Source organism: Malus domestica, chromosome 16 (genome assembly GCF_042453785.1).
Source record: "Malus domestica chromosome 16, GDT2T_hap1".
Taxonomy (NCBI): Eukaryota; Viridiplantae; Streptophyta; class Magnoliopsida; order Rosales; family Rosaceae; genus Malus; species Malus domestica.
In genome coordinates, this window is record NC_091676.1 from 6431868 (window position 1) to 6445912 (window position 14045).

Below are 14045 nucleotides of genomic sequence, written 5' to 3' on the forward strand. Positions count from 1 at the left end.
TTTAGCCGGACGGTTACAATTCTCTGATAATTCCTCAACGGTACTGTTTGAGGCAGTTGTGTACAGATGAAGCCAGCCATATAATTGGGCCTCTTACTGGTCCTGGGCTTAAGGCCCAGATACATGATGATAGCCTACTTGTTGTCTTATACATACACACAACTTCAGCCTAAGCCCAAGTTTCATGAAAGATTGGGTATATTTGCAGTGAATTTATTCAAGGCTTTTGAGAAAAAATGATCATTGAGATATTTATAATTTCTTACTTTAGTCCATGACATTGAAAATTGATAGAAATTATCTTTGAATTTGTTCACCGTAAATCATTTTAATTATTTCGTAAAAAATGTTCTTATGAACTGCTGTTGCTTGTTGGTGAATTTGTCGTCAATATAATTGATCGGGGGCAGGGACGGTGGTTCGTTCCATTTTGTTTGGGCGGAAATCTGAAAATGGAGAAAGACTTGCCTACAATTTTCGGGATGCAACTGTGGCATTATAAATTAGTAACAAGATGCCGCGTGTTTTAAATTTCTCATATGACATTGAATGATTGGTTTGACACACTTACATTCTCGTCCTTATTTTAAACAACTCCTTCACCTTAGAATAAGCTCGTTGCATTTTTTTAGTATAACAGTCACGTAATATTACTAATACGTGTAACGATCAAGATTTTCCACTTTCATTTTTTATGAGAGAAGTTATTTTCCTTTTCATCTATGCAAAGAGTGTGGATCATTGATCAAGGTTTTGGCCTTCTGTGATTGAAGATCATACCATGCCATAATTTTGTACACTAGTCCATAATATGCCACAAACCTTTTAACATAACCTATATCAGCACTTGAAGTTGTTGAAAATTTTGAGTAGAAATTTCTTTGTCACATATTGGTCACTACCAAAAGATTTTCTCACTTTATAAGGTTTTGTCCCCTATAGAAAGTGATTAGAGTGATGGACAAAGCCTTATAAAGTAAGGAAACATTTTGGTAGTGACCAATGTAGGACAATGAAATTTCTACTCAAAATTTCCAATAGAAGTTTCAGAGTTGGAAACAAATTAAAAATAATAATAATAATAACAGAGGAACATAGAAAACAGGAAGATTAATTTAGAAAGGAAAGCCAATCCAGCAACAAGAAGTTACTAATCTGATCATCATTTCATCCACTGGCTCTGGGATCTCCCATTCCAACGTGATGCTCGCCGTCGCCGCCAGGTTGCTGGTTCATTTCACCTTTCATGTGATGATCCATTTCCCCATTCCCGTTATGATGTGGTTTGTTGTGATGATGAGTCATGTATCCTCTGCCCTCTCCTCTGCTGCTGCTATTCCCATTCGGGTTTTTCCTATCGAATCCGAATTTGACGTCTGCTACTTTCGGGCCTGCTCGAAAGCTTGGAGCCCTGCCAAACTCCATGTGATGATCTCCACCACCGCCATCAGCAGGGCCAGCTTCTTTCTTGGGACGAAAGTTATGCTGCGGTTGCCTATGGGGTCTCGAGCTGTTGAGGCGGCGGTTGCAGAGCCTTCCTAGAAAGCAAGCGATGGCGGAGATGACGATTATAACGGCCAGCACGATGAAAACGGTCCCGAATGAGCCGTTTGAATGGTGGGAAGATGAAGGCTGTTTATTGACATTGTTAGGGTAAACAAGAACAGGGCCAACGGGCTGCTGCTGCTGCTGCTGCTGGGGCTGCAAGGAGGACATGATGATGGTATGGATAGGATAGGATTGGATTGGATTGGATTGGATAATACAGAGGATATGGGATTTAGGGATTCATTAGTGTTAAAGTCTCTGCAGGTCTTTGTTCTTTGAGTGCAGGCAAAGGGAGAGAATTGGGTTTACCCATGGATCAAGCAAGAACATTAATATGATTGCCTGTGAGACTGGGCCATGCGAATATTAATATTAAAATCAACATAATATGAGAGCGTGTCAGCCTACTATACATGGATACGATGATATTATCTCGTATTCCCATGTCATGTTGTGTCGTGTTGTATTCTCTTGTGGTCATACAATAATACTTCTTGTTAATTTGACGTATCTTCGTGTCGTACTGTATCCCCTATCCGTGTCCATGCATTATAGTCAACAGTGTGATGATTTTTATGCGGCTAAATAGCGTTACTTTAACACCGGGACTCAATTGTTTGGTATTTGTGTTTAAAAAGTAGGAAATTAACTTTCTTTAATAAAGAGACAAGTAAAGATATTCCCTGTTGATCTCTTTGCTGTGGAAGGAGGAGCTGCAAGAGATTGCTTTGTATGGAGAGAAAGCAAGATTTTGGAGCCTTTGGAGTTTGGACAGTGCATTAGTGTTTCTCAGAAGGCCCCCATGAGAAATAAAAGTAGCATTTGTTTGCTAGGGGATCGCATAATTGAGCATATGATTGGAATCAATTCAACACATATCCATCTCAGCCCTTGATCTGGGAATATATAAGTACATCTTTCCAAACTGTTATATTGTTTTAATATGTTCATCCAAAAATATTTGACAAAAAAAAGAAGATAAATGCTAAAGAGACTCTCTAAAAAAAAATGACTTCATGGACTATATGTCACCTCATTTTTTTGCCAACGTTTTATAATATTGATACGAGAGTTAACGTTCAACAGTGAGGCGGGAGAGAGTCCATGAAGAGTTTCACTTTAAAATAGTCTCCTTAGCATTTCTCCCAAAAAAAAAAATGTTCATCCAAAAATTTTGTAGGGTGCAAATTAGAACACAATAATTGTAAGGGTTGTTTTATTAACACCTCACATCTAAAATGTGTCTCTAAAATTTCAGTTTTGTCCTCCATTTTTCTGAAGCCACCCCATCACTATAGACAAATGACTGCAAAAAAGCTAGCTCAATGGCCACGGGCCACCCATATAAGAGGTATCCATCATCGATATCAGCATAGCCAAAAACCCTCCACGTCGCAGAAGTTGACATCCAAGACCGACTCTCTAACAGATCGAGAATTGCCCAACATTCTTGATTCACACACCCCATCTCCCAATTCCCTATTACCTACTAGCGAGTGGCTGGTGATTGGATATATATATATGGAGAGAGAGAGAGAGAGAGCGAGCATGGCGAGTGGCTGAGATTTTTTGCCTAGACACTGTGGTGGTTGGTAGCCGACATAAGGGGGTGGATGGGGGTTTATTTTGGACTTCAAAACTTAATTCATCAGGGTAAAAACGAAAATTTAACTGAAAAAATAAAATTATGGGATGTATTCATAAGATTGTAGGGTATTAATAGAATTACCCTAATTGTAAAGACATCAACTTGTCTGAAATTTTGTTATTTGTTGTGAAAAAATAAGTATCAAAGTGAGACTATACAAAAAATAAATGAAATGGTATTTTAAAAATTGGTGCTTTTAGTGCCAGCCTTTATAATTTAAAATATCATGGAGCATTTTACTTAGTGCTCACTCATTGCCATCTTTATTCCCCCCCCCTTTTTTTTTATAAAGGAGCGATTCTGCTACGTGGATTCAGCTTAGATTTAGGTTTTCTTTTTATTATGATTAGAGAAAACCTAAGAGTGTATACACATTATATGTGACATTAATTGATAATTATTATACTCGTTCGAGAAGTACACAATTAGATTTTTGAAGTCTTAAAAATAGTTTTTTATTTTTCTTTTGTCACGAAGTTCATCAGTTAATATATAATGTAGTACTATAGTAACATAGGGGGAAATAGAGTTAGCTGAAATGTGATCCGCCCACCTGAAATTTGAAAATATATGTCATTAACGGTCTAATCCCTACATTGACCCCTTCCTTAAACCTACCATGTAGAGGGCTCAGGCTCAGCCATCCTCAATGTTGTGTGGGACGAGTTAACGTCATACTTACTACATATTTGTACTATCTCTCTAATAGAGGTCTGACTCATCAACACATGTAGATTTCATCTCTATAATAGATAGTACAAATGATGACAAAAATATGTGATAAAAGTAACATTTTTGTTCGTGCGACTGGACTTAGCATTGACAAGAACATGGAGACATGCATTTTGTTTGTTGGCCATATTTTACTTGTCCAAAATCCATGCGAGGAGTGTTGGTGGAAAAGGAATGTCTTTACATCCAACACTTCCTAAGTTCTAACAACTATAATAAGCCCTGGTATGGTTTGAATGTCAAAAAATCAGCTCGAACGTGTGACTCTAGTCAAGCCTAATTTCAATGGGCGCTGGCTAGTCAAAAAGTGTGTTTATCCAAACACTCAAGGTTAAAGTGGGACCACATATAGAAACAGCTCAATTACGTGATTGATTAGGTTATTTCTAAGTTTTTTGTATTTAGTTTTAATTTAGCTTAAGTACAATCGTTAATGCACATAATCTCATCCTTTATGAGAGTGTCTCATCAGTCATGTAAGTCAGTTATCGTATCAATTTTTTTTTAATCATTCAATAAGAAGATGAGAAACTGTAATTTAGTAGGTGAAACCAACAAAATCATGACCAAAACATGTTCTTAAACTAGAAATCCCAAAACGAAAGAACAAACTACTTTAAAACCAAAATCAAAACAACATAATTAACCGAAACAAATCATAGCTCGGCATCCCAATTTAATTTAAATAAATTTCATCAAGCAATTAAGTACTAATTCAGCATATCAGCTTGATTGGGCTCAATTCTTCAAATTAACTAAAATGCCAAAGAAATTTGATCATAATCATCTCCTCATCCTTCTCTATCTTCTCTCACGCTCATTAGGTAAAGTTCATATTCATTCTCTTTTGTCTATTATTTTCATTGATACTATTCAGGAAGGTAAGAAACGAATTGAGATATCGAGTGTAAAGAGAAAATACTCTTAGTAAACTGAGTTATAAACGTCAATCTAATTTTGATACAAATATATATATATATATATATATATATATATATATATTTGCATGAATTTATGCATGGCAAGGCATGCACTAAATAACTAAATTAAGTTTGAATAAACTGATTTTGTAATTACATTTGTAGGTTCAGCAGCAGCAGAACCAATTGGAATCTGTTACGGCCGAGTAGCCAACAATCTCCCGCCACCCTCCACCGTCCTCGAAATCCTCCAAGACAACGGAATCTCATCCGTCCGCCTTTTCAACACCGACCCCGCCACCCTCAGCTCCTTCTCCGCCACCCCAACAATCCACCTCACCATCGGCGTCCCCAATGAACTCCTCCCTGCCCTCGCCTCCTCCTCCGTCGCCACCACCCTTGACTGGCTCCAATCAAACATCCTCGCTCACATCCCCGCAAACCAAATCCGATACATCGCCGTTGGCAACGAGATTTTCCTTAAAGACCCTTACTACACTCCCCACGTCCTTCCCGCCATTCTCAATCTTCATCAAGCCCTCCAAACCCTAGGGCTTGACAATTCCATCAAGCTCTCTTCCCCACAAGCCGCCTCCGTCTTGTCCGCCTCATACCCTCCCTCCTCAGCCTCATTCGACCCCTCCGTCCAACCCTCGCTCCTCCCCCTCCTCCGCTTCCTCCGCGACACGAACTCTCCCTTCATGGTCAACTCCTACCCCTACTTTAGCTACCTACGCAACAAGAACTACGTCTCTCTTGAATACGCGTTGTTTCGAGCCACCAGTGAGGTCGTTAACGATGGTGAGTTGGTGTATAGTAATCTTTTCGACGCGAGTGTGGATGCTTTTGTGAGCGCGATGGAGAGGGAGGGAGTTGTTGGAGTTCCCGTGGTGGTTTCGGAGACGGGGTGGCCGACCGGCGGAGGGGAGGCCGCTAGTGTGGAGAATTCGAGGGCATACAATGCGGAGGTGGTGAGACGGGCGGTGGAAGGGGTTGGGACGCCGAGGAGGCCGGGGGTTGGAGTGGAGGTTTTCTTGTTTGATTTGTTTGATGAGAATGAGAAGCATGGGGAAGAGTTTGAGAGACATTTCGGGATTTTTGGGCCTGATGGGCTCAAGGCTTATGACCTTAATTTCAACTAAATTATGCAATGTAATGCACTTACAGTACCACAATAAAATTACATCGCTGTAACGGGCTACTCACAACTAGATATCAAACTCATCACAGAATACATATTTCATTTACGAAAGTCGAATCTGATACCTTATCCAATCAAACGCAGACAACTACCAACAAACCAAATACTACGTACGCCAAATTGGGCTTTTGTCAACAATCAAAACGGGCCAAAGCCCATAAAGAGCACGGGTTTTAATTTTACGCTTGACGACCCGGAAAGGTCAATGATTCCATCAAGTCAATGTTGATGATGTTGTGGTCCAGGTACACACTTTTTTTTTTCCAATGTTCACACTTAAGTACGACGATTGCAATTGTACCTTAAATAAACAAGGTGTTGTGAAATAGAATCTATGTGTGCAGCAGAATATAAAGTAAATAAGACATAATATTTATAAGATTCGGCAAGTATGCCTACATGAGGCATTAGCAGTAATCTCTCTCATTATTAAACTGAAAGTACAAAGACAATGAAAATAATAGATGTATCGTTTATATGATATGTTTGGAAGCTAATAGGCTTTTATATAAAAAAAAACGTATACCTCTCTGATAAGGTTAATGATTGTTTAAATAGCACAGGTCACAGAGAGCTGGCAGCACAAATTCATCATCTAATTGGTTGTGGATGCCTATTCCGTCAAGTGGGACATCCACTTTTACAACACAAAATAATAACTTAACTTTGTGGCCTAAATTTAGAGTGATGTTATTCATATATGTTTTATATCATTTTAGATAACATTTTAGGTGGACAGTCATATCATTTAAAATTTTTACAAAATCTAAGGAAATTAAGGAGAAAAACTCCTCGTATACTACAATCATAATTTAATTAACTAGTTTATTTAATTATTAGTTTATTAAATAATAAACTAAATTTAAAAATTTAATTAATTCAAATAATATGGTTGTCCATATCAAATGTCCACATCAAAAATCTGATTAATTTAAAAAATAAATTTGGGTTTAACCAAATTTATTAAAGCAATATGCTTTATCTAATTTACGCTGTATTCACGTTCGAATTTCTCACTCAATAGTTTAAGTGAGTTTCTTATAATTATCTTCTTGTTTTCTTTAAGAAGAATGTTTGAATGCTAAACAATTAGCAGCAGTTCCAACTTAAAAGACAATGTGGATGCTCATTGGTTCAACATCACACTAAATGATAGCTAAAAAACAAGAATGGGACAGGTGTCGAACTAAAAAAAGCTGCTTTTAACATGAATGGCTGTTAATTGTTCGCCAGTAAAGCTTTTTTTCTTTAGAAAACTAATAAAAATATTTCCTTAACATTAAAAATGTCCCTAGAGAATTCTGGACTCCCTCTCACTCCCACTAAACACAAAAATTTATAAATTTATGCACATAAATAGGCCCTTCCATGATCTCTCTCCCCCCCCCCTCCCCCCGCGCTCTCCCCCCCCCCCTCCCCCCGCGCCCCCACACTACTCACTCTCACAATTCACACAGCCTCCGGTGAATTCGAAGTTCGAAATCCCGACCTCGTCTAGGAACATACGAAAGATCAAAAATGTCCGACGGCGAAGTTAAAGCTGCCAAGCTGGTCGGCTCCGAACCCCACGACGTTGTCTCGCTTCTTTCGGCTTCCGAGAGGAACTTTCTTGTCCGTAACAATGGTGATCAGGTAAAACTTCACATCTTTTTTCTGATCCTCTTCGCTTCTTTCGTCTTTCGATTTTACACAACAGTGGACCTTGAACACTCCAAATACAAAAGTTGATATGACTGACGGGTGGATTGGTATTGTTGTGCTTTGAAAAAAAATTGATGTAAGAATAAGGGGCTGTGCAGTCAGAATAAACGGCTGTGAAGTAAATCAGTAGAGTGTTTGGTAAACTTTTTTGTAAAAATATTTTTAGAAAAAAAAGCAGTCTGATAATAAATCTTTTCTTTAAAAGGAGGATTGCAACTTCGTCTGTTTTGAAAAAAAGTTAGTTTTCCAAAGCCGCAAATAGCAGTTTCAATTTTTTTCTTTGATTTCAGCTTTATCCTGATAGTAGTTTTTAAAATAAGTTTTTTTTTTTTTCAGTTTACCAAACACTTAAAATCCTCACAACTTTTATATTTATAAGTGTATTTTTTTTAAGCAACGCACTTCTAAAGCACGCTGGCTCTCTCTCCCTCTTTTCTCTCTCTTCTCTCTTTTCTCTCACATCACAAGTTCAACTGGGTTCTATAGTTTTGAGATTTAAAACAGTATATGAGTTAAATATCAAAACAAATTCTTGGATTTTAAGAAAAACTGATCTAAGATAAATTCTCTTTAGTTGTTTTCGGGAAATATAGCAAACAGGCCAAGCAAGTCCATCCCTAAGGATTTTGCGCCAGCACCCAGCGTATTTATCCACTCAAATGGACAGTAACAGACTCCAATGAACACTGATAGGCCAAGACATCTCCATCCCTAAAAAAATGCGCTGGCACCTAGTGAAAAAATGCGCTGGCACAAACGATCTCCATCTCTACAAAATGCGCTGGCACCCAGTCCATTTAAAATATTTTTAAATTTTTTCTAAAAGAATAAAAAAATCAAATAGTTTTAATTTCGGATAGGATTTTTAACCAATCTCGTCACGTCACGTGTCATTATCTGAACGTACTATTTTGTGAATAGATTTCCACTAAGATTTTCAACAAATCCCGACACGCCACGTGTCACTTCCGTTTTACAATAATTTAGCAAAGATTTCGATAAGATTTTCAACCAATCACGTCATGCCACGTGTCACTATCCAAACGTACTATTTTGTAGATAGATTTCCGATAATATTTTCGACCAATCCCGACACGCCGTAACATCTTCAATGAGCTTCCACGAAGACATTTTTTTCTCTTAAAGTGTAGAAAATATTGAAATGTAGATAGTATAGAAAGTGTAGAAAATATTGAAATGTGGTGTAAAGGTGGAAGATGAGGGTTATGTATTTATAGGAAAAAAAATAACATTTTTCAAATATTTCTGTAATTTTTTAAAATTTTTATGTATTTTTTAATAATTTTTAATGAATTTTAATATAGTTAATTAATCTGGACCGTTGGATTTGAAAAATATTCAAATTCAAGAGCCAGGAACTTGCCACGTGGCCAACGGTCATATTTCTGACCGTTGGGGCCTTTTTTTTTTTTAATTTACTTTTTTGTAAAAAAAACGTGGACCGTTGATCTTTGATCCGACTGTCTATGTTAAAAATAAAATTTAATTTTTTTTTACCGTTGGAAATCCAACGGTCTAGAAAACTAGCCGTTGGAAATCCAACGGCCGAAAGAAAGCCACGTCGCCAACTCGGGGGGGGGAGTCAGTGCGCCTGTCACGCGGGCTCGGGCTTTGAAACCGTGTCGGGCACTCGCGCCACACCGGCGTGAATCGCACGTGCCAGGCCAATAGCCCGGCTTCTTGCTCAGTCTATTTTGGGCTGGTCCATTGCCCAACTCGGGCTGGGTACCAGTTCATTTCATGGGGTGGACTTGATTGATAGAGGCCCGACACGTTTTTTGGATTGAGGGTTGGGACATTTTGTCCCCGCTGGACTTGCTCTAAGTTCCTCAACCCGTCCAACTATTTGATACATATTGTTTTACTAAACGGTCTTTAATTTGATTAATTTCGAACAGGGATGATATTTAAATGATAATTCTGAAAATAAACGGTTTGGATTATGATGTAACTACTGTCTTTGAATTGTAAATTTTTCGGCACCATGTATTAACGTGAATAATGATTGGTTTAGAGAGACTAATTTCAAAGGCCCACTAAACTATCTGGAAAACAAAATTTAGAGGTGTAGAGGGGTTAGTTTCGATCGTTATATTGGTAATGGGATGATATAAGAGAGGAATCATATCATCATATGTCAAGTTTTGGATTTGCAGATTAAGGTTGAGAGCTTGAAGGGGAAAAAGCTTGGGCTGTATTTTTCTGCATCATGGTGCAGTACATGCGAACGATTCACCCAAGCTTTAGTTGAGGCCTACAATGAACTCTCTCCAAAAGGTGATTTTGAGATTGTATTTATCTCCGCTGATGAAGACGATGAGTCATTCAAAGGGTACTTCGCGGAGATGCCATGGCTTGCAATCCCGTTCTCTGATTCAAAAGCACGCAGTCGTGTGGATGAGTTGTTCAAAGTTAGAGAGATACCCCATCTTGTGACCCTTGGCGAAGATGGTAAAGTTTTGAGTGACAGTGGAGTTTGGATTATTCGGAAGTACGGAGCTGATGCGTACCCTTTTACGCTGGAAAAGTTGAAAGAGCTGAAAGATGAAGAAGAAGCTGCCAGAAGGGATCAGTCCTTGAAAACTATCCTGGTCACCCGATCGCGCGACTTTGTAATTTCAAATGATGGGGAGAAGGTAAGTTCCAGTGCTGCTACTTGTTTATGATACTGAATTACTGGTATCGTATTTTATGAATTCTGCATGACCTGTAACACGGCTGCACAATCTGAATTTTGTCATTGATGTGTGCATAAATCAAGGTGCCTGTTTCTGAACTAGAAGGGAAGATAGTGGGTCTCTATTTCTCATTGTTTTCGCGCGGTGCGTGCGTAGAATTTACTCCGAAACTTGTGGAGGCTCATGAGAAGCTCAAAGCAAATGGAGAGAACTTCGAGATTGTTTTGGTGCCACTTGATGATGATGAAGAATCATTCAAGCAATATTTTGAGAAAATGCCTTGGTTTTCTTTACCCATTGGGGACAAAAGTGTAAAGAAGTTGGCTCGGTACTTTGAGCACTCAACTTTGCCCACAGTGGTTATTATTGGGGCAGATGGTAAAACACTTAGTGAGAACGTTGCTGATGCCATTGACGAGCATGGGAGTCTGGCTTACCCCTTCACACCAGAGAAGTTTGCAGAGCTCGTTGAGATAGAAAAGGCAAAGGAGAAAGCTCAAACCCTGGAGTCAATTTTGATTTCCGGGGATCGAAATTTTGTCATTGGAAAAGATGGAACTCAGGTAAGATATAGGTTCCCGTTTTATGGTTTATAGTGTGATTCTTTTGTGTAATGTGAGGACAAATGCCCAAAGATGGCTTCTTTTGGGCATGTAACTTGTATGTGCGTGTGCATTTGTGTGTTTTCTGTGGCAATAAGTGAATAACAACTGTTATTTCTGCATTCAGATCCCTGTGACAGATCTAGTGGGGAAGAACATTCTCCTGTACTTCTCAGCTCACCGCTCCCGTGCATGCCGTGCCTTTCTGCCAAAACTTGTTGAAGCCTACCACGAGATTAAGGCCAAGGACGATGCATTTGAAGTCATTTTCATCTCCAGTGACAAAGGCCAAAACGCATTTGATAAGGTTTTCGCCACAATGCCATGGCTTGCTCTTCCCTTTGGTGACTCAAGGAAAGCGTTCTTGATAAGCAAATTCAAGGTCCTGTTCATCCCCAAGCTCATAGCAATCGGTCCTACCGGCCAAACCGTCACAAAAGAAGCAAGAAATCTCATCAAGGATCATGGGGCAAATGCTTATCCTTTCACCGAAGAGCGAATGAAGGAGATTAAAGCGGAATTTGAGATGGCAAGGGGGTGGCCTGAGAAGTTGAAGAGTGCACTTCATGAGAAGCACGAGCTTGTGCTCTCGAAGCGTACAGCTTTTGTGTGTGATGGGTGCGGAAAACCGGGAGTGGTGTGGTCATTCTACTGTAAGGAGTGTGATTTCAATCTCCACCCGAAGTGCGCGCTGGAGGGAGACAAAAAGATCGAAAATGGTGCCAAGCAGGCAGAGGAAGAAGAGTGTAGACGTAAATTTATTCCTCCTCCTTCTTGGTTAAAATTACACCGACAAAACAATTAACACCTTAGAATCAAGGTCAAGGTCAAGTGCCTCACGCGCCCACGATGAATGGAGGGCTTTGGTCGAAGAATCTCCGATACTAAAGTTAGAATTTAGAGAAAAAAAATGTTTAAAGAGTTTTTGGAATTTTGTAAGTGTGTGGTGCCAAGCAGGAAGAAGAGGAATCCAAAGAAGGATGGGTTTGTGATGGTGGTGTTTGTACAGAAGCTTAAGAAGTGTGTATCATGTATGTGTAATGTGTGTGTGATAATAAGGCTTGAAACTGCATCTAGCAAGTAGTGACTTGTTATGTTGCTGTCGTTTTAGATTGTGTAATATTATAATTATTATTATAAGATGAGTGTGACAAATTAAGAACTTTATGATAATTATTTTGCTTTTTGTACTTTTTTTGGAAGAGGATCCTCTCTTGATCTCAGGATGGGGATCCTCCTAATCACGAAATCCAGACCGTTCAAATTTAATTCAACGGTTCCAAACAGATGAATTTTTTAAAAGTTATAATAATTGTAACTATTAAATTAAATTTGAACGGTCTAGATTTCGTGATTAGGAGGATTTTCATCCTGAGCTCAGGAGATGATCCTCTTCTCTTTTTTATGAATTAGTTATCACAAAAATATGCAAAGTGCTACTTAAATATTTATTGTTACTTTTTACATATCCTGTTAATTTTTAATCATGAATAACGCTGCTCCTATCATTTCTCTCTCACCTTTTGTCTTTCGGTCATAAATTCCACAAATGAGCTCCTCTCATCTCCATCAAAACCATAAACAGAAAACACTAGGGATAAGGAGGTTTGACCCAAACTCATCTCCCCTCTCTTTACTCTTATTTTCATGCCACTAATCCGCGACAAAAAGGATATCCAAGAGAGAGACAAAAGCGATTGGGTGAAAGAGGAAGAAAACCGCTTAAGGGCTCGTTTGAAAAGTACTTATAAATGATTAAAAGTACTTTTAGAGATTATTTTTTAAATCAATTATTGGTAAAACGTAAGTTAATAATGAAAAAGTACTAGAAATGCTTTCTGTAAGAAGCATACAACTGGTGCTTTGGAATTCAAATAACATTTTCTCTAAAAATGTTTTTAATCATTTAAAAATATTTTCCAAACGAGTTCAAATTCTTTGTGGATGGTACTTCAATAGCCACTAGTGAATACTTTGTACTCACTTTCTAATTTAATTCAATTAGAAAATATCAAGCGTTCTTTATTTTTTAAAATCTAAAAAAAATTAATAACATGTTCATTGTTTGTTTGTTTTTTGTTAAACTATATATTTTATTAGATTAGATATTAAATTAGTCATCGACGGGGTTTAAACCCATGCTAATGTAATGGCTGAACACATTTTCACCACTGTGATAAATGACCACTTGCAACATGTGTCATTATTTTTTAAAATAATAAAATGTGTTAAATATTATTGGACAAAATCAAAAGATGAGTACTAGTAAGTATTCAATTATTATCCTTTTGTTGATGCTACACTACATATGAATTAGGGGGTGAGTTTAAAAAACCGAAAAGCAAAAAAAATCGAATCGAACACTGAATTGAAACCGAATTAAAAAAACGAACTGAACCGAACCAAACCGAACCAAATTAAATACATATTAATTTTATTTATTTATTTTGGATGTTTATTTTGAAAGTGCAATTTTAAATAAATTGTTCACCTAATTTTAAGCCCAAATATGTTGAAAGCCCAATTTTTCCTCTTTGTTTCCTCCTTTTTTATTCTCTCAAGTGCTATTGAAAACTCGTCCAAGGTTTGAAGCCAAACCATAGAGCACATAGAGCGTGGTGGAGGCAGGCAAGGAAGGCTTGCTGTTTCTGGTTTTGAGACGAGAAAAGAGAAATACAACAAAAGCTACCCCAACTTTCAACAAAAGGGGCTTAGAGCTGGTTTAGTATTGCTGTGCTTTGAAGAAAAAAAAAACTACTTCTGATGTGCTGTGAGAATAAGCAGTTGTGAAATAAAGCAGCAAAGTGTTTGGTAAATTTTTTTGTAAAAGTGATTTTGGGAAAAAAAAAGAAAAAAAAAAGCAGTATTATAGTATTTGGTAAACTTTTATGTAAAACTGTTGTGATTGTGTAAAATGACCAAAAAGAGTTTGGTCTTATTTAGTGTGCCTTGAAGGGCCCACTTCTTTTATTTGGTCTTCCTCTTCTTCTCTCT

General features: G+C 37.9%; 3 protein-coding genes across 3 annotated transcripts; 2 read left to right on the top strand and 1 right to left on the bottom strand.

The window, feature by feature from the left end:
- Nucleotides 1-1052: 1052 nt before the first annotated feature.
- On the bottom strand, nucleotides 1053-1926 carry LOC103403020 (uncharacterized). Its single transcript, XM_008341822.4, has one exon. The coding sequence runs from the start codon at nucleotides 1714-1716 to the stop codon at nucleotides 1168-1170; it is 549 nt and encodes a 182-aa protein (XP_008340044.1). The 5' UTR covers nucleotides 1717-1926; the 3' UTR covers nucleotides 1053-1167.
- A 2669-nt stretch (nucleotides 1927-4595) lies between these two features.
- LOC103403312 (glucan endo-1,3-beta-glucosidase-like) lies at nucleotides 4596-6106 on the top strand. Its single transcript, XM_029096175.2, has 2 exons — nucleotides 4596-4752; nucleotides 5014-6106. The coding sequence occupies exons 1-2, from the start codon at nucleotides 4689-4691 to the stop codon at nucleotides 5988-5990; spliced, it is 1041 nt and encodes a 346-aa protein (XP_028952008.1). The 5' UTR covers nucleotides 4596-4688; the 3' UTR covers nucleotides 5991-6106.
- Nucleotides 6107-7280: 1174 nt separating this feature from the next.
- Nucleotides 7281-12224, top strand: LOC103403021 (probable nucleoredoxin 1). The gene is made up of 4 exons (XM_070816164.1): nucleotides 7281-7681; nucleotides 9928-10407; nucleotides 10533-11012; nucleotides 11179-12224. Exons 1-4 carry the CDS (start codon nucleotides 7568-7570, stop codon nucleotides 11854-11856), a joined length of 1752 nt encoding a protein of 583 aa, XP_070672265.1. The 5' UTR covers nucleotides 7281-7567; the 3' UTR covers nucleotides 11857-12224.
- The last annotated feature ends 1821 nt before the right edge of the window (nucleotides 12225-14045 follow it).

What these genes read in the sequence shown, in the direction of transcription:
- LOC103403021 (XM_070816164.1), top strand. Translation starts at nt 7,568, where the DNA reads ATGTCCGACGGCGAAGTTAAAGCTGCCAAGCTGGTCGGCTCCGAACCC. An exon ending in TCCGTAACAATGGTGATCAG is followed by an intron (nt 7,682 to 9,927) that starts GTAAAACTTCAC and finishes TTGGATTTGCAG; the next exon opens with ATTAAGGTTGAGAGCTTGAA. An exon ending in TTTCAAATGATGGGGAGAAG is followed by an intron (nt 10,408 to 10,532) that starts GTAAGTTCCAGT and finishes GCATAAATCAAG; the next exon opens with GTGCCTGTTTCTGAACTAGA.
- LOC103403020 (XM_008341822.4), bottom strand. Translation starts at nt 1,716, where the DNA reads ATGTCCTCCTTGCAGCCCCAGCAGCAGCAGCAGCAGCAGCCCGTTGGC.
- LOC103403312 (XM_029096175.2), top strand. Translation starts at nt 4,689, where the DNA reads ATGCCAAAGAAATTTGATCATAATCATCTCCTCATCCTTCTCTATCTT. An exon ending in TCTTCTCTCACGCTCATTAG is followed by an intron (nt 4,753 to 5,013) that starts GTAAAGTTCATA and finishes TTACATTTGTAG; the next exon opens with GTTCAGCAGCAGCAGAACCA.